General features: G+C 29.3%; 2 protein-coding genes and 1 non-coding gene across 4 annotated transcripts; 2 read left to right on the forward strand and 1 right to left on the reverse strand.

Moving 5' to 3' along the window:
• Positions 1 to 200: 200 nt before the first annotated feature.
• Positions 201 to 273, reverse strand: TRNAK-CUU (transfer RNA lysine (anticodon CUU)). The gene has a single exon. It is a non-coding gene; the product is annotated as a tRNA-Lys (tRNA).
• Positions 274 to 5,262: 4,989 nt separating this feature from the next.
• LOC137811354 (uncharacterized protein At4g22758) lies at positions 5,263 to 7,788 on the forward strand. 2 transcript variants are annotated; one of them, XR_011081053.1, is made up of 4 exons: positions 5,263 to 5,728; positions 6,697 to 6,913; positions 7,077 to 7,420; positions 7,518 to 7,788. XR_011081053.1 is itself a non-coding variant. In XM_068613052.1 (3 exons), exons 1-3 carry the CDS (start codon positions 5,450 to 5,452, stop codon positions 7,316 to 7,318), a joined length of 738 nt encoding a protein of 245 aa, XP_068469153.1. In that variant the 5' UTR covers positions 5,263 to 5,449; the 3' UTR covers positions 7,319 to 7,788. The 2 variants fall into 2 exon arrangements, 1 of the variants encoding a protein (XP_068469153.1); XM_068613052.1 differs by having other exon boundaries at positions 7,077 to 7,788.
• A 2,725-nt stretch (positions 7,789 to 10,513) lies between these two features.
• LOC137809689 (protein cornichon homolog 4-like) lies at positions 10,514 to 12,507 on the forward strand. Its single transcript, XM_068610785.1, has 5 exons — positions 10,514 to 10,655; positions 10,802 to 10,983; positions 11,857 to 11,979; positions 12,072 to 12,199; positions 12,275 to 12,507. The coding sequence occupies exons 1-4, from the start codon at positions 10,584 to 10,586 to the stop codon at positions 12,103 to 12,105; spliced, it is 411 nt and encodes a 136-aa protein (XP_068466886.1). The 5' UTR covers positions 10,514 to 10,583; the 3' UTR covers positions 12,106 to 12,199; positions 12,275 to 12,507.
• Positions 12,508 to 18,922: the final 6,415 nt, after the last annotated feature.

The raw sequence follows: 18,922 nt of genomic DNA on the forward strand, positions 1-18,922 counted from the left end.
TTTACCAAAAAAAATACTTGGATTGCAAACTACAAGTCCGTTTGTCAATAGCCCAAGATTAGTTACTATCCATTTTTTTTTAAAATGAGCCATTAAGGGCCACTATGCAAATGAAAAGGACAAGTTAGTGGGCTTTCCTTTTTTTCGTAAGGAATCAATGGCCCATAAAGAAAACAAACATGTAAAAATGAAAAAATAAACGCCCACCGTGGGGCTCGAACCCACGACCACAAGGTTAAGAGCCTTGCGCTCTACCAACTGAGCTAGACGGGCAGATGTTATATGATTGTTATTCTTTATTTAAGACATTAACTATCATAATTTGTTTTCCTATAATATTTTGCAAATACAATTTCTTATTTTTTATTCAAAATTTTAATTCATGATACTATACATGTGAATTATTTTTATCAGAAGTTCTAGCTAATTTTCTTGTCATTCGTAACTTCATTATTCAGTTTTTAAAGTTATTTAGTTTTATGATATTCTTCAATCAAATATTGATTTTAATTGTTTGAAAAAGTGTATATTATTTTTACAAAATCTCATTGTGTGGGAAGGAGGAAGAGTCTTACTGCCATTTGTTTTTCGATTGCAGATTTGCTTGGCGGGTTTGGTGCCTTTGCCTTGAGTGGTTGGAGGTGGCGTTTGTGTCCCATATTGATTCGGTGTTAAACTTTGCACAGTTTAGGATGTGCCAGTCTTCAAAGTCAGTTAATGAAGTGTGGCGCACAATTTGGGTTGGGCTGGTGAGTGAAATTTGGACCCACAAGAATTTTATTATCTTCAACAGGGGAGTGGCTGATGCGTCTGAAGTGTGTGCACGGGTGCAAGCAAATGTTTGGTCTTGGATTAATGCTAGATCTTGATCCGCTTCGTTTCCCTTTTCTAGCTGGTGTATGGTACCTTTGGAGTGTATGAGAATGGTTGTTTGATGTAGTTTAAGTCTATGTCCGGTTAGTGATTGTGTTTGTTAGTTTGAGAATTTTAGCTAGTAGTTGGTTTGATATCTCTTGTTTCCTTTGTACAAGGGTTGAACCACCCCTGAAGTGGCTCGCATTTATTAATTTATTATTGCCGATCAAAAAAAAAAATCCCTAATTTTACCCATATATAATCAAATAAAGACAAAACAAGTAATATGTAATTAATATATAAAACATATACTATTTTCTCTTATTTGGATCCAAAGAAGATATTCCTCTTCATAGGGATTTAATACAAACGTTTATAAACAAAACATTTCAACATAAAAAAGATATGTTCCTCTGACTACTCACTGAGGAACTCTAACACATGCAACTTCATCTGCTCCCGTGTAAATTAACATGATCATCTGCTAGCTATTTTTAAGGATTCTAATATAAATCTGACTTTTAAGAACAAGCATAATCCATCAAATCCTCATAATTTACACAAAGTCATCAAGTGTCTATCAAATTTATCATCCACATTATTCCTGTCAGATTTCTACTGACTCACATACTCAGACACTTGATTCTACTTCCGGAAGACTCATGTATTGAAATTAGAATCCTCCTAAGACCTGCACCTGTCATACTATTAACTATGAATCCACATAGTCATGTGCATAAACATGTCAATATTTCATCAACTCATCATTTCATATGACAGGGTAAATTCATATGACCTGAAAGACGAGATTATATTTTAAACCGTAGACAAAGTCATATGAACCTTCTTCGACTCTCACCAGTTGAATACTTTCATGTATGTGATTCCATTATACCAGTAGAGTCAGGATTGTCTCCTTACGAGGCCTAACAAATAAATACACCCTAACAACAATCTCAACACGGTATTTCCTTTTCTGAAAATACTATGTCTTGATCACACTTTCACACCATTCCATATCTCATTTAATATCAAACAACCAAAACTCATCAAACATCACATTTGAATTAATTCAAGAAACAACAAACTATTCAAATACACTCGTTAACTCATTCAATTCCAAAGTCATATACATTCTACAACATTTATTATATCTACAACTTTACATTTCAATCTCAAACAAATTATATTTCAATTCTCATAAAAAAAACACTTTCAATTCTCAAACAAACACTTTCATTAACTTATTCACTTTTAAATCAATGTATAATATTCAAAATTAACCATTTCAGTCAATATATTACTTTACTCTTAGAAAAGACAATCCTGCAAGCAAAATTTAATATTGATGACCACGCCACCGCCACATCCAGATCTTCTAACCTATTGAAAAGAATAAGACTAGTTTCCCTTACCTTTACATGAGCAAATGCTCATTAAGAGCTCCAAATATACCAAAAGCTTAAAGATAATTAACCTGCACCACATAGCCCTGATAAAAAATATAACTATATCACTAGGACCCTAAGCTAACAGATATTCACCTTGAAGCTAAAAGATTTACATGTAAAGCATAGACAGAGACAACCTAACAAGTTCAAAATTTGACGCAAAGAGAAGAGCAAAAATGAACTTACTCTATCTGAGATTTTGATCAGGCAGTCTTGTACTGTTCACTACCAGGAGTCCAATGACAGACTTCGATCATCAAACTAATAAGCAAGGAGATCAGAATCTTAGAGAGAAGGGGAAAGAAAGGAAAAAGGAACAAAAATGAATTTACTCTATCAAAGATTCTGATTGGACAACAGTCTTGTAGTCCTCGCTGCTAGGAGTCTAATGGCGTACTCCAATCGTCAAAATGATGAGGGAGGAGGTTAGAATCTTAGAGAGAAGGGTGAGGAAAGGGAAAAGAAAACTTCTAAAGAGCTGGTGGTTGTTTTAAAATGAAATCTGAATAACTGATTTTTCTATTTATATGCTTTTTTTCATTTTAATAATAAAATATTCAAGTGTCATTTAAAATGTACAACTTCTACTTTAAGGTTATTTTCTAGATCCTTACATTCTTCCCAACAAAAGAAGTTTCGTCCCTGAAAATTGACTTACCAGAAAAGAGATAGGGATAGGTTTTTCTAATGGTTTCTTCCAATTTTCAAGATGAATCACCAGATCTATCATCCCACACCACCTTCACCATATTGATGGTCTTGCCTCTGAGCTGTTTACTCTAATGATCTTCAACCTTAACTGATTTTGCTTCAAAAGACAAGTTATCCTTGATTTGCACATTATCCACTTCCAATACGTGAGAGATATACTTCCTTAGCTATGATACATGAAAGACATTATGCAAGTTTACTAACTGAGGAGGTATAGCAATCTCATAAGCCACTGGACCTATCTTCCTTAGGATCTGATATGGTCCAATAAACTTAGGAGATAATTTCCTTGATTTGATAGCTCATCTTACACTCTTGGTTGGTGCCACTCTCATGAACACATGGTCTCCAACTGCAATTTCCAAATGCTTTCTCCTTTTACCTGCATATGATTTCTGCCTACTTTAATAAACTTTCATTTTATCTTGTATCTACTTCACCTTCTCGGTGGTTTATTCTAAATTAACTCATATAGTTAAAAATATATAGTTTATTAAATATAACTGTCACATTTGTCATTCTCTCAATATTATTTCTCTTTTGTCTTTCTTCAGTTCAATGTACATTTCACATAATTCTCTCAATTAAGCAAACATAAATATGAATTATCTCAAATTAACTATATTTCTTTTATTCTTGTATAAATGTACGCATGCTATTTATTATCCACTTATTTCCTTCCATCTATATTTTTTGTCTTTATCTATAAATTACGTTTAATTTTTTTTAAAGGAAATTTTAATTGTTTAACTTATATCATAATTTAAATTATTTATGTTAAATTCAACATATGATTTACATTTAAATGTATTTTTATTACGAGTTTCATCATAATGATTTTTAAATTTTTTAATTATAGTACTATTATATATTTAATTATTTATTTTGATTATAGATTTTTATTTATTTCATACCATACTAAGATGCGAAAATACTAATTTTTCTTACGTAAAACATTTTATAACAATCATTTTATTTATTTTAAAACTTAAAATGTATTTAAATTATGTACAATTATATATATATATACGAATATAAAATATATTTAACTATTATAACATGAATAAATAATTTAAATACACTTTTAAAATACAATGATGAAACAACCCCGTGATAAATATACTATCGCGTGGAGATGTCACTTTCAAATTGAATATTTAGAAACATTTGAAAACGATAGGGTTTGAATATTTTAGAACTGTAAAATTAGGATTTTAGTTATTTTTTGTTTGGCGTGTTTAGTATGTGGGCTAATTAGGTCAAAACGATTTGTGAATATAATTGGGTTGACCCAATGTCGATCTATTTTATAAAATGATATTATATTTTTAAAAGATAATATTTGTAATATATAAATTATAATTCAAATATTAAATTATTATAATTAAGTTTTAAATTATATTTTATTTACATGATTTAAATTTTAAAATTCCAGATATATTTTTATTGATTTCTTTAATTTTCAAACAGGTAAGAATAGCAATAGCCCATATCCATTTAAAAATGGACCAAATTGGGCTATGTAAATTTGTTTAGTGAGGTGTATGTGAGTGCCAGCCCAACCGACCATTTGAGCAAAAGAAAAATAGATAATATTTCGTAAAAAAGAGTTTATTTTATCACCAAAAATCACTATTATGCATTACTTAATGAAGGAGGAAAAGTATATAAAATAATGGATGGCCGGTGCCAACCGCTTGGCTTTCTCATAACTCACAAACTACTTAATTTATAATATATATATATATATATATATATATATATATATATATATATATATATATATATATATATATATTAGTTTAGAATCAAATATACTGTAATTTATGTTTTATTGAGATGCTAGTATATTTTTTAAAAAATGTAGGTTTTATTATTAATTATTGAGTTATATTTTTGTAAAATACTAGTTTATTTTTTATACATAGATAAAAATCCTAGGAAAAAAACTTGATACGTATTTTTATTGGTAAATTGGTATTAATATAGTTATTAGATGCTATATTGGTAAAGTTGAAAAATAAGTAATTTACAATTGAGTTAGACAATACAAGCTAAAATTTAACATTTTCTTTACTTGGTATTCAAAATCCAAATATCTTAATTATATTTATGGAAAAATATGTTTTTGATTACCATACTTTATGGTATTTTCAAATTAATGAGTTTAATTCTCTAAATTTATTAATAATTTTCTAAGTTGGTGAAATTTGAAAATAAAGAGATGAAAAGCAAGTATGTGTATGTGAAAGGAATGTAAGATATGAGGAATGGTAGATTGGAGAGAAGATGATGGGAAGATAAATAGGAGGAAAGTCCACATCAACAACCATTTTCTGTTTATTCTCAATCCAACTAAAATTCACGCAACTACCAATTTTATTGTCTTTTAACTACAATTCACGCAACTCATCCTCTCTCAGGCCACTTCTATGTCTCCACGGACAACTTCGCCGTTCGGTTCCGCTCGGAGAAATAAGCCGCGCCAACCGTTACCGTCGCCCCGCCGCCGGACGAACAACAAGTCGAAGCCTGTCAAGACCTTGAGGCGCTGCTCATCGGCGCCGCTGCTTACACGTCTAGATAACGGCGATGCTGACGGCCATTGTTGGAGAAGTGGAAGAGGCTCGTTTTTTCGACCTAAAACGTTTTCTGATGCCTTTCTCTCTTCCCCTTCTCCCTTTTCCTCTCCGCGGATTCACACTAAACAGGTTATTCTCAACTTTACTAAACGCTCCTTCTTCATTTTTATTAATTATTATTATTATTATTATGAAAATAGAACTGTTTACTTTTTGCAACGTTTACAACGAACATCGTGTTATTCTGTCCGGTTAGTAGAAGGCTGAAATTAGGGTTGAATGATTATAAATTACGGTGGTGGGATGTGATGACCTTCTAATTTTGATGAATCCCTTCATATATCTTGCATGATAAGGTCACTTAATTTGCTACCTAATCAGCGAGAGTCTGTCTCATATGTTTCTTTTCGTTTGAGGAAAACCCAAAAAGGAAGTTTGGTATGAACAACTAAACTAGATTAAAGTGTATTTCTTTTATGAGGTGGTCCAAAATTGGAAAGAATCCTGAAGTTTCGGCCAAGCACTGTTATTGTTCTGTAAGGTTTAAGACAGAACAGGGTCAAATTTGAGGGAGAGAGAGGCTTTTGTTTTTTTTCTTCTTTTGTCTCTCAAACTTGCCATTGGCTATGCTTTTCGTTTGCGCAACGCAAGAATAGCCCTGAAAAACTTGAGAGGTGGCGTGAAGAATATCATATCAAGCATGCATTAACTACTTGTTTTTATCAAAATTCCAAACCACGAACATGATTCATACATGAAATGTTCATTTTTTAATCTTCCTAAACAAATAATATTTGAAGATAATAATTGCGATGCTTGGTTATTTAAATTCTTTCATGAGCATGGAATGTCTTTTTGTTTTTGCCATTTGTGGTTGAATGAGCATGGAGTGTAATTTAATAATCTATCTTACGTAGCACCTCAAGTGGTAAAGATTTAAATATTAGACTTAGTAACGTAGTATGCATGACTTTAAACTAATTACTACTTGAGAGAACTAAAAATAAAGACTAAACATGGTCAAGTAGTGATTGCTTACATGTGATCGGAAGCACGCGTTCCTCTTGGTGATTGGTGATGTGTTATTGTATTATTAGATAATAAAGGGGTACGACAAAGAGGCTAAGGTGGTAGTTAATGTGACCGTTGAGGGAAGTCCAGGGCCAGTTCGAACCATGGTTAAACTGGGTTCCAGTGTGGACGACACAATCAAGCTTGTGGTGAATAAATACAGAGAAGAAGGAAGGAGCCCAGATATCAATCCTAATATGGCATCTTCATTCCAATTGCATCACTCCCATTTCAGTCTACAGAGTAAGTCAAATTTTAAATATATCACTCATTACTTTTCCAGAGCTGTAAGTAAAGATGAATAGTAGTAATTTTGTTTAACCTGTGATTATCAAAACTTGACATATACGTGAAGAGCATTTTATTGGAGAGGTTATTAATTTGGATTACGACCTTTGCTTGGAAGGTTTGGATAAATCAGAAGTGATTGCTGATGTGGGTAGTAGAAGTTTTTATCTGCGGAAGAATAGCGATGCTTCTGTTATGACTTCATTTCACTCTGGAAGTGCTCCCCAATTAGTCATTCGTGGCTCTACTCCATCCATAGCAAATCCTCCATTCTTGTTCCCTTCTTTCCTTTCCCGCAAGATTAACAAAATTGTAAGAAGAGCTCAGCGTCTTTGGAACATTCTAGTTTGCTCCCAGTGAGGACGCTCAGAATCTCTTCAATCAATGATGGGAAAAAGCAACAACTTTTTATATGTTGCATTTCAACCCTTCATTTCCACTTTTTATACTCAAATTACAAAGGTTTCTCTATGTTTTTTTTACTTGGGTAAATATTACCTTTACCCTTTTTTAGATTTTCATTTTTTTATACACCGATATGAGTTTGGTCGGAACTCAGGTGGTTCTGAGTGGTCTCCTTTCAAACTCTAGTGATTCAGCTCCCAAGGAATGAGAGAAGACTCCATCTGCATAAAATACTCCGACGCTCAAGTTCGTAAGAGCATCAAATTCAGTGTGTATATAATGAGTATTGTTCCAGAAAATGAGTTGAGAATACTCATTGTAAGTAGTAATCTATTTATTAGTTTATAAACTTTCATGAACTTGGATATTTGAAGTTGGTTTCTCCAGCTTTTAATGTGATATATTATAGTATTTTTTTTATGTAATATAATCGGAATGGACATTGTGTAAATAAATTAGAGCATTTATATCATATAATCACGGACATTGTGCAGGTAAATCAAAACATTTAAAGAACTCAGGATATTACGCATTAAAATCACATTAATAAAATTAATTTTCATAATATATTTATCTAAATTAATATTATTACATTAACATAATTATGTTGGAATTTAGAATAATGGTCCAAAAAATCATGATGATCCAAAAAATCATGATGATCTTAACCTTGGATGACAGGTTGGGTTAATCTGTGTATGGCCAACCAAATTCGGAATTGTGCTATAAGTGAACATAAGCTTCATCATATTAATTTATTTTTTTATTTTTAGGTTGAAGTAAGTTTAAATTCACTTTTAAAATACATCCAATTTATTCTAATAAAGTCTATGTATATGATCATAGCATGTAACCTCTTAAAGTTACAAATCTGACTATAAACAGAAGTCAATCTAATGGGGAAAGGAAATGTGTGAAATTAAACTTTGAAAGGAAAAAACAATACAGTTTTGATTGGCAATTTAGTTTAATTGTTCGGGTCCAAGTTTGACAAGTCATGTTTCTAAACTACACATCCCTTCCATATATTAACTATTTAATTAACGACCCACATTGCACATTACTTCTGATGATTTTGTATCTCCAAAATGCCATTAGCATCTTCTCAATCTCATTTGAAGGCATTCACATCCTCACAGTGAAAAAATGAAATCTGGAACTTTCAACAGTTATAGCTTGTGGTGTTTGATTTATTAATATGATCTCCAAGTTTGTTCCACGGAGATTGGAGTGAGAAGATGGGGTTTCGAAGGATATTTAACATTAATATTTTAAAAAATACAAAAATAATAAAAAAGTATGACGAAATATCGAGTATAAATTTGAATAATATATAATAAATTCTCATGTAATTTACAGTTATATATGGTTATTACTGTGAATTATAAGAGATGTGTAAGATACTTTGCAAAGTTTAAAAAGATAGTTTTTTCATCAGATAAAGAAAAAAAAAGGATACAGTGCGGTAGAGTATGTATAAAAATAATAAGAAAACAAATTATGTACCTTTAGAAACGCTCTTAAGTTTCCTGTTTATTGTACGAATTTCGTAAATTTAATGTTTATAGTAATAAGTTTTTAATTAATAATTAAAAAAATTAATGCACCCTTTAATTAATAATTTTAATAAAATAAAATATTTAAAAATAATTGAATTTATAAAAATAAAATAAAAGCTGTTGTAAAATAAATTAGAAGTTAATAAATTTTTTAAACAAGTAAAAAATAATAGTTGGATATTATATTAATGCCTTTTTTATATTTTATATCTTATGTATCTAACATAACACTTTTTTATTTCTTTAAAATTAACGCAATTTTGATTACTACTTTGAACAAATTAATAAAAACAATTGTAAAAAAAAGCATACTTTAAATTTAGACAGGAATAAAAAAAGTGATGTATGTGTAAAATAAAATAATTGAAAATTAAAACAGATGAAATAATAATTGTACTCCAATCATAAAAGTTTGGGTTCATATCAATCAAGTAAACAGAAGGATGATTTTTTTTTTAATTATTTTTTTTTTATAATTTTTTCTTTATATATTTCTGAAAGCTTTAAAATGATTGATTTTATTCTAAATAGCAAATTTCAGTTTTGATTTCTGTACAAAAATTCCAAAAATTTAAAATCATTATTTTCATCTCTAAAGTTTATTAGAAAATACATAAATTTTTTTAAAAAAATATTAATTTAACAACTGCAAGTTGAGATTCACCAATTTACAACTGCATTCAATACAATTTAAAAATGTAAAAAATTATTTTCTTTCTAATTATATTCTGGTGTATAGTTTTCAATATATAAAAAATATAATCAAATATCAACAAATGTTAAAATTTTGATTACCACCTCCAAAATATTGTCGGCTTTGGAGATTGATGTTTAGGTCTTAACCTTAAATGACATGTCAGTTGATGAGTTGGAAGAAGAAGAAATATATAAATTGTCATTAGTCTCAACTCCTAAACCATGTGGACCTATGAAGCACACACATTGATACGGACACTAATACAATATGGACAGACACGAAGATACATATAATCTCTAAAATGTAGGACACGTGGACGCAAATTTATATATTATATAATTATGAATTATATAAATTGGCAATAAAGATTTATGTGCTCAAGTATGTTTCAAATTTCTTTTAGAGCATAAAGATGTTTTTCATGACATGTTCAAAAATATCATAATAAAAATTTATATAATAAATTTGAGTTTTTAGAAAATTAATGTATTTTTTTTTTAAAATTGTGTTAGAATCGTGCTAGAATTGTCAGAAATTCAATAAATATTTTTTGAATTATACTTTTTACCGATACGTGTTCTACAAGTACCTTACGAGTGTCCGTGTCCGATACGTGAGTCCGACACGGACACACTATTTAAGAGGAGTGTCCGAACCTCATAAATCTGGACTATATTAGCGGTACAAAAAAAATTATAAATTATATTTGGCTAATGTTGTATTCATTAAAAACACAATTAAACGTTAATATTAGACAACAATATTGGATGAATAGTATTTAACAAAGTATCCAAGAAAAAGGGATGGTTGTTTTAGTTAGTGGTGTTGCGTGAATGGCGTGCATGGCTTGCACCTCCTACAAATGCAGAGGAAGGCCAAGGCGTGCAAACTGTGCACGTACTCGGGAGAGGCTCCGACGAACGTACGCCCCATCACTGAAGGGGTGAAGAAGGAGGAAGAGACAATGTCTGATCTATTCGCTTGGCTCATCTCCTTCTTCCTCCTTATTATCTTGCTTATCCTCGTCACTTATCAGGTTTTTTTCTTCTCCATCAATATCATTATCATCTTCATCTTCTAAGTTCCGTTGAATGTTATCATATCAAAAAACAAGTTATATATATACGATGCTGTTTGGTCTGTTTCACGGTGATGTGATGTCTTGTTTCACGTTTGTTGCAGCTAATGTGCCTCGCAGACCTAGAGTTCGATTATATAAATCCTTATGACTTATCTGCTCGAATAAATAAGGTGGTTTTGCCTGAGTTTGTGACGCAAGCTGTCCAATGCTTCTTCTACCTTGTTACTAGGCATTGGATAATGGCACTCCTTTGTGCTCCTTATCTTTTACACAACATCCGAATGTAAGTTTCTACAACTAATCTTTGCTACTTTCTTGTTTCTTGATGATACACAATCACAAATTCTACAAATGTTCCGGTCTTCAGTTTGAGAGTGAGAACAACGCTCGAGTTTGAACTTTGAGAATTTCTATGCTCAACATTGAAACAAACACACGCTACGAAAACTAATTATTCCATTCCTTGAAAACCTTATAGAAGGGAAAAATATGTACTTTTTTTATCCGTTAAGAAACAATAAAATTATATAGATCCATTTAAGAAGTGTTATAACTCTTATTCAGAGTAAAAAAAAATATCTTTCTATATACACAACAGAAAAAAAAATAAAAATTCTTACGGTCTATTCCAACACAACCAGCTAAAAAAAAATAAAAAATCAAGGATCGATATTAAATCAAATGCATACATATTAATGGTTCTAGATACTAGATAAAGTTAAAGAATAGACTTAATTACACTTTGGGTCTTTTGGAGGATGAATTTAATTAGACTGTGGGTGTTTGGAGATATTTTACGTTTTAGAGAGTCTAGGAATGTTTAGAGAGCTGAAACAAACCAAGTAAAAAGTTCTCACATTCAGTTAAATTTTCTTTTATGTCCTGATTTGTGTTCGTTTACATATGCAACATATATATATAGCCAGTATTTCCCCCCTATTTGGTTTGGTTGTATGGAGCTGATGGTCAAACCAAACAATATATACACACCAGCTTATACACGTAAAATTCTTCTGTTTATTTCTCTACCAGCTGGAACCTTGGAAAGTTTGGCATGTAGATAGTTGCATACTAGTTAGAGGATTAAAGGAGATGAATTGAAATTTTAATGTACTGAAATGTGGATATTGATTGCTTATTGTAATCCTTTAATCAGGTATAGACAAAGAAGGCATTTGATTGATGTAACTGAGATATTCACCCTTCTCCCTTGGGAAAAGAAGCAACGGCTTGCCAAATTCTTCTACCTTGTTTTTACCCTTTTCCTCTCTGTATTTTGGTAATGTTAATTTCAAAAAGGCTTATTTGTTGTCTTTTCATTTTATAGATTTTAAGAAAATGGATGTTTTAATTCATAATTGCTTGTTGCAGGATGATTTACACATCACTGGATAAGCAATTGTAGTGGATTGGTTGTATTGTGGCCTGCTGTAAACTCCCAGAAATGTGTGGCAGAGAAGAGTTAATTACTTGTGATACTGTTATCATGAAATTTAGAGGTGAGTTGCTGGGTTGTGTTGTTGTTTATACTTGTAAAAAGTGATAAAGAATAATATTTTGCTTGTGTTTTTTAGGAGGGGAAATTCATGGGAGATTTGTTTTGAAGGAAGATTGAATCGGCATCCACATTACAACTTATGTTTAGAATCAGAACAGAAGTATATTGATTCTTAGAACCTACTGGAATAGAGGAATGTTGAGTTATGAGAATGTTGTATACAAGAGTCTAATGGAGGTGTTAGCTATAAGTGTTATACATAAGTGAGATATGTTGAAAACCTGTAATGAAAGTATATTTTTGATGAAATATGGACTTCAAGTAAAAAAAAAATAGAACAAATTACAATTATAAATTATTACTTTCTTGTTGTAAAATAACATTTTTCTATATGTAATTAAAGAAAAGAAAAAGATATTTTTGACACCATTATTTTCAATTGACATCCTTATAACAAGTGTAAATAATAATAATAATAATATATTAAATTGAGTAATTTAAATAAAATAGAAATTATGTTATTAAATATAAAATAATAAAATGAGTTGTAGGGCTCAGATTGAAAATTTTTGGAAGTGTCAACTATAATGGTCCTTCATCAATAATTTTTCACTTTATCCTCTCATATTAAAAACCACAAAGTTTGACCACCACAAATTTGATAATAATTTAATAAATTCATATTTTAATTATATTTATTTTTTTCAGTTTAAATTAAATAATAAAGCTTGTTTGATATTGTATACACATCAAAATAACTATTTTACAATTATTTTTTAAAATAATTATTATATCATAATAAAATAATAATTTATTTAGATATAAAATTAATGTAATCGATATCATGTAACATTATTATTAAACGGAAATTTAAAATGAGAAGCTATGATTCTTTCAGATCATATATAAAAACAAATAATGTTCCTTTACATCTATTTTAATAATATAATATATATTGATAATTTATAGAAACATATAATTAAAATAATAATATAATAAGCTGTAAGGGGAGTATTTTTCTTGAACGGTTTTCAAGGAGTGGTACTCTAAAAATAATAATTTGACACTCTAAAAGAAAATTACACCCACTTAATAACTATTTTAACAATACAATAAAAACAACAAGGTTCCTGTACCATATTACTGCACACAATTCAAGTGGAAAAGACAAAAATAATTTTAATGTATTATTTTTTTTATTGCAGATTTTCTTATTAAAAATGGATTTTTGATTTTTTTTCCAGAATTTTATTTCAAGAGAACATAAAATGTTCTTTCAGATTTATTTTTCCAAAATATATTATTTTAAATTTTAAATTTTCATATCTGAAATAAAAGTATTTTAGGAATTTTGAAATTATGCTGTTGAAAAATATTGGATGTAGGAAGAATTTGGCAAACAACAATATAATAAGAACATGCATTACTATTTTAAGTTAAAAAAATATAATTAAAATATTAATATTATAAGTTGTATAATGAATGTATTTTATTTTTGAAAGGTGTAAAAGTATCACCCCTCCAACTTTAAGTTATAATTCTTGCTGTTTTGTTAAGTTCACTCCTACCCTTTTTTTTACATTTTTTAGAACACATTTCACAAAATATACCCGAAAACTTATTTTACTGAATCAGAGATTTCATTAATTTCTTTTTGTAAAAAAATTAATTAAACATAAATACAAGTTTCTGTTGTGTATTTCAAACACAACGAAATTTTATTTTTGTTGTGTATTAAAAATATTAATAAAAAATCATTAAATATAAATTAATTTTAAATAAAAAATAATTAATTATTATTAAATTAAATATTATTTTATATATTAAAATATTATTAATATTTAAAATAATTTATATAATTAATAAATAATTTTTAAATTATATTTAATTAATTATTAAAATTTTAATTATTAACTATTCTTACTTAATAAAGATCCAACTCCGACCATGCCGTAATTAGTTGTTAAACACCCTTTGAAATTATAAATAAATAAAATAAAATAAAAAAATGTAAATTTCCAACTTTCCTCAAACGAGACAATTCCATCCACTTTCGAAGCAAAGCAATTAAATTTAGGTGAGCCAGAAAAGCCAAAACTACGCAAAAGGCATCTCTGGATTCTTAAACACATTTTTTTAGCGTTGAAATCACGAATTGAATATATTTTTAGATGTTTCTGAAAGTCTTTTTATTAGTTTTTGTAAAGAATGTATTCATTATTAGTTCTTGTACTTTAAAAACAATATAATTTAAGTTTGTCCTTTGAAACTTTAACTTAAATAATTTTTAAAGAATAAAAACGAATAACCCTATGTAAAAAATATCATATTTTTCAAATTCTAATTTTGTGTTGGACTGATAGGAAAGAAATACAGAAAAAAAATGTAATAAAGAAGAAGAAACGAATATGGTTTCGTTAAAATTATAGATGAAAAAGAAAATGAAAATGAATTTTTTTTATTAAAAAATAAAAAATAAAACAACCATAAAAATGAAGTATAGTATTGACAAACTAAAATAATAATCACGTGTCTTTATTTTAATATAATGTTTTTATTTTTTATAATACGAAGGTTGGATTGACAATATAATTTTTTATAATTTTTAAATTCATTCTTTTTATTTTATATATATATATATATATATATATTTCATTAGTAAAAATAAAGATCAATTAGATTGCATGTTATTTTCTTCTTTTTCGATCGACTAATCATCTTCCTTCCTTCGTTTCGTTTAACCATTTAACTTCACCTTGGATTACTTTTGCTACTTCTCATCTACAGCTTATCTCCTTCGAATGTTCTCGGTTGAGATGATACCATAAAAAATTTCCAACGATTAAATAAATATTTGGTATTCGGTGTTCGATGTAATTAATACGCGACAATAATATACATTTTCTCAAAACCTGTGACTATTTATATAATTATTATAGATCCATTATTATTGAGCCGAATTCACGTTTAAACCATAATTAAAAACACAAATACTAAAACCACATGTACCCGGTACCTACTGGTATAATATTTAATTCCAAGATACTCTTCCTCACAGGTTGGAGTAAAATTAATGAAATTTCAGGTGCATCCTGATTTTATTTCCCCAACAGATGTTTAGTACATTATTTTTATACCTTTTATGATTACAAAAATGTTTTGAAATACAAATCCATTCATCAAGTCCAAGGAATTTCTGTTTCCTTTGAATATGTTAGTGTTCATTGTTAATCTCATTTGAAAACGTGTTGGCTTTGCACTTGCATGAGCAGGCGCATATCGGTTAAAGATTCTTTACAGAAGCAGCCAATAATGATCTTTTGTAGAAACAATGCAATGAAAGACAAGGCAGTGTGCAACTTGGATCGTAACGTTTAACGAACAAACATTGTTGGTTAGCTGAAAATGTGAGCCTAATTTATTCGTGCAACTTGGTGAGTTGTCATTATCGTTTTATCAGATTATCAGGTCATTCATATGAAAAGGAAAACAACATCTGTTCTTAATAAAAAACACTGACATCATTTTCTTCTCCTTTCTAACTGTTATTTCCTTGGCTTTCTATCATTGTTCATACTCCAAACATATGCTTTCTGCAAATGTAACGACACAAAAAGGGTCAGGTGGCTAACTTGCTGCTATAAAAATTACTATAAAAAGTTTTCTATAATATAGTGTGTGTGTGTGTGTTTGTTCTTAGCTATATAATTTTACTTCAGGGTATATGTGCAGGGTATGTTGTCTGTTGTGGTATTTTACTGTTTTTATGGTTACTTTCAAAGTATTTAGGAAATTTTAAATAATTATATTTTCAATTTTCTCATTATTTTTTGTTTATTTTTTCATGGTAATCTCGAGATAATGCAAACTTAGGGTTAGTTTGAATTAATTAAAGAAAAGCATCAGGAAATTAAAAAAATAAAGTTATAGATTATATACCAAGATTCAGGATAAAGGCTAATATGTTAATGTAATAGAACACTTTGTTTAATTTTTTTTTTGTAAACAATTGAAATACTATCAAGTTATTATTATTATTTTCTTAATTTATTGATTCTTTGTGCTGATTAAAAAATATGCAAAGTTTCTACAAGATGAAATTTTAAAATGCCCACTTGTTTTATTTTATGAAAAATGATAGATAGAGTGTTGGTGTGTTTTTAATTATGTTTCTTATTATTTCTCACAACTTTTTAGTTTTTCAATTTTTGTTATTATTTATAAGAACATATATCCGAAAAAACAAATACAAAATCTCTCTTCCTTGTTTGTTATTTTTTTTTTATCGGGAACTTGTTTGTTACTCTCTTGTTCAGACATTTTATCTATTGCAATGCAGTTCTTGTTTTATAAAAATATATAGTCAAATTTGAATTAAGCCTATAATTTAACTCAGTTTGTCTCACTTATATGTTTGAATCAAACATGTGGATTGTGTTATACCTTACCTCTTTGTATAAAAGACAACAGAGTCATTGCTAATTAAGAAACTCTTATATTATGCAGAGTGAATAAAACTTGTTTTATTTATTTATTTTTAGTCACTGATTTTTTTTTTCTGCTTTCTTTCCAACTTATCATAAAACAAAGGTAAACAAATCCTTAAAATATTATGTGGAGGTTCTTGTTGGCATTTCATTTGTTTCTTTCCTTTGTCCTTTTTTGTTTGTTTACTTTTTGTCCTATTTTTTAATAATCAACATTTCGTTTGTTTATATTTTCGTCTTCGTCACTGATTCACACTTGAGATGACGCATCAATTCATTGGTTTTGGCTTGATATATGTCTTACATATTAACCGATCCGTAATGAACAAGAATTAAGACAATAATTATTTAAAGATTTTTACAACTTTTTAAGTTATAATAGTTTGGTTTATTTAGGTAAAAGAAATAGTTCTGTTTATCAATTTGATGTTTGACGTACTATCAGTTTTATGAAAAAAAAAATAAAGAATTTTTATATCATTATACGTTATAAATTATCGTGTAAAATGATTATTGACTTCTACAATTATATCATTGATGATTTTTGCTGTAAAATAAATTCACTAATATAATCTTAATATAGTTGTTACAAAGTGGACTTTAAGCCTAACTCAATCCCATAAAACCGGCTCATAAGGTTGAGGTTTGCACCCACTTGTATATAATGAAAGGCTTTAATCTCTAGTCGATGTGGGATCTCCAACAATAGTAATATCATTATTGTGGTATAGGATTTAATTAGAAAAGAAAAACTACTAAGATTACTTAGCAACAAGCTATGTCATCAAAGTAAGTGGTCATGTCATTAGATTTATTCGTGTCGTACTACATCTTTCCAGTGCTCTGAATCTGATTTGTGATAAATGTTAGTGTAGATGAACATACAAAATGTTGATGTCTTGGATAGCTGTTATGACTTCCTAAGAGCTCAACCTAATATCGTAAAGCAACTATTTGGCATGTCCCCCGATAGACGAATGAGAAAGTTGGTGAAGATAATGATTGAGTCTCCTTGAACCTACATTTTTCTTGTATTTAGTTATGCATAGTTATTTTTTTTATTGGATATGTAATTTTATTTATAACACAAATTGACACTTGCTTTTAATTTAAATATAATATATTTCAATCTATATGACGGTTTGCAACTATTTATTTATTTATTTTTTGGTTGTTATCATCAAATTGTATGCAACTGTTCACTTATTGTATCCAAAAAAATTCAGTAAGTTTTGTAGGAATGATGTCTTCATCTTCTAAGAGACAACATAGTTGTCAAGAGGGTAAGGAAAAAGCTCATGCAGATGATTAAGTTCCTTCTGCACGAGTCCCTGATATTGAGGACATTTTTAATCAATTACAATTTTTTACCGAGTGAGAGAAAATGTTGGAGTATGGCAGGTGATTTTATAATAGATCGATCATGATCCCTAAAGTAATGAATTTTGTCTTCTTTCAGGCAACATGATTTGAGTCTAACCATCCTTTGGAACATCAAGAATTGAAACAGCTTTGATGTTTTGAGGATATGATGAGAGTGTTTTACACAAATCTTAGGATTATAGACGATGGTATCCCCTATTCCAAGGTGAACCAAAAGCGAATTATTGGTGGCCTTCCCTATTCCAAGGTGAACCAAAAGCGAATTATTGGTGGCCTTCCAAATTGGTTGGCGTTAACTAAGTTGAAGTTCAAGGGACTAAAAGTGAATGTTGCAAAGGCCTTATGATGATCTAAACTACAATTATGATATGGCATTGGCAGTCATTATGGGCAAGGGATGCAAGGTCTTAATGTCAAGATTGTAGGTAGTCTATCAGTGGATGACACATCTTGAGTCTACGATGAAGTAATTATTCTCAATTGTTGCATGAAGACATTTTCATGTTATGGGAAATCAAAATAATATTGTGATTAACTGACCCCATTATATAATGGCATAAATATCGAGACCACAACATGCATCTTCCCCATGCTGTCACACGGATCATGAATGTGTGCAAAGTTGATTTATCTCTAGAACAAGTCTCGAGCTCGGGTGGTCCCACTTCTTTGCGAAAAAAATACTGAAGAAGTTAAATATCCATCAGGTATATGGTGTGTGGCAATATGAGACAGATCAATGGGAGGATGAGGAAGATGACGCCCGAACGAGGATGTTCATGGCAGTGCACCTCAATCCCCAATCCAGGATCACTCTAAAATTATACCACAAATTTTGAGTAGAATTTAAGAGT

Source organism: Phaseolus vulgaris, chromosome 2 (genome assembly GCF_000499845.2).
Source record: "Phaseolus vulgaris cultivar G19833 chromosome 2, P. vulgaris v2.0, whole genome shotgun sequence".
In the NCBI taxonomy this organism is placed as follows: Eukaryota; Viridiplantae; Streptophyta; class Magnoliopsida; order Fabales; family Fabaceae; genus Phaseolus; species Phaseolus vulgaris.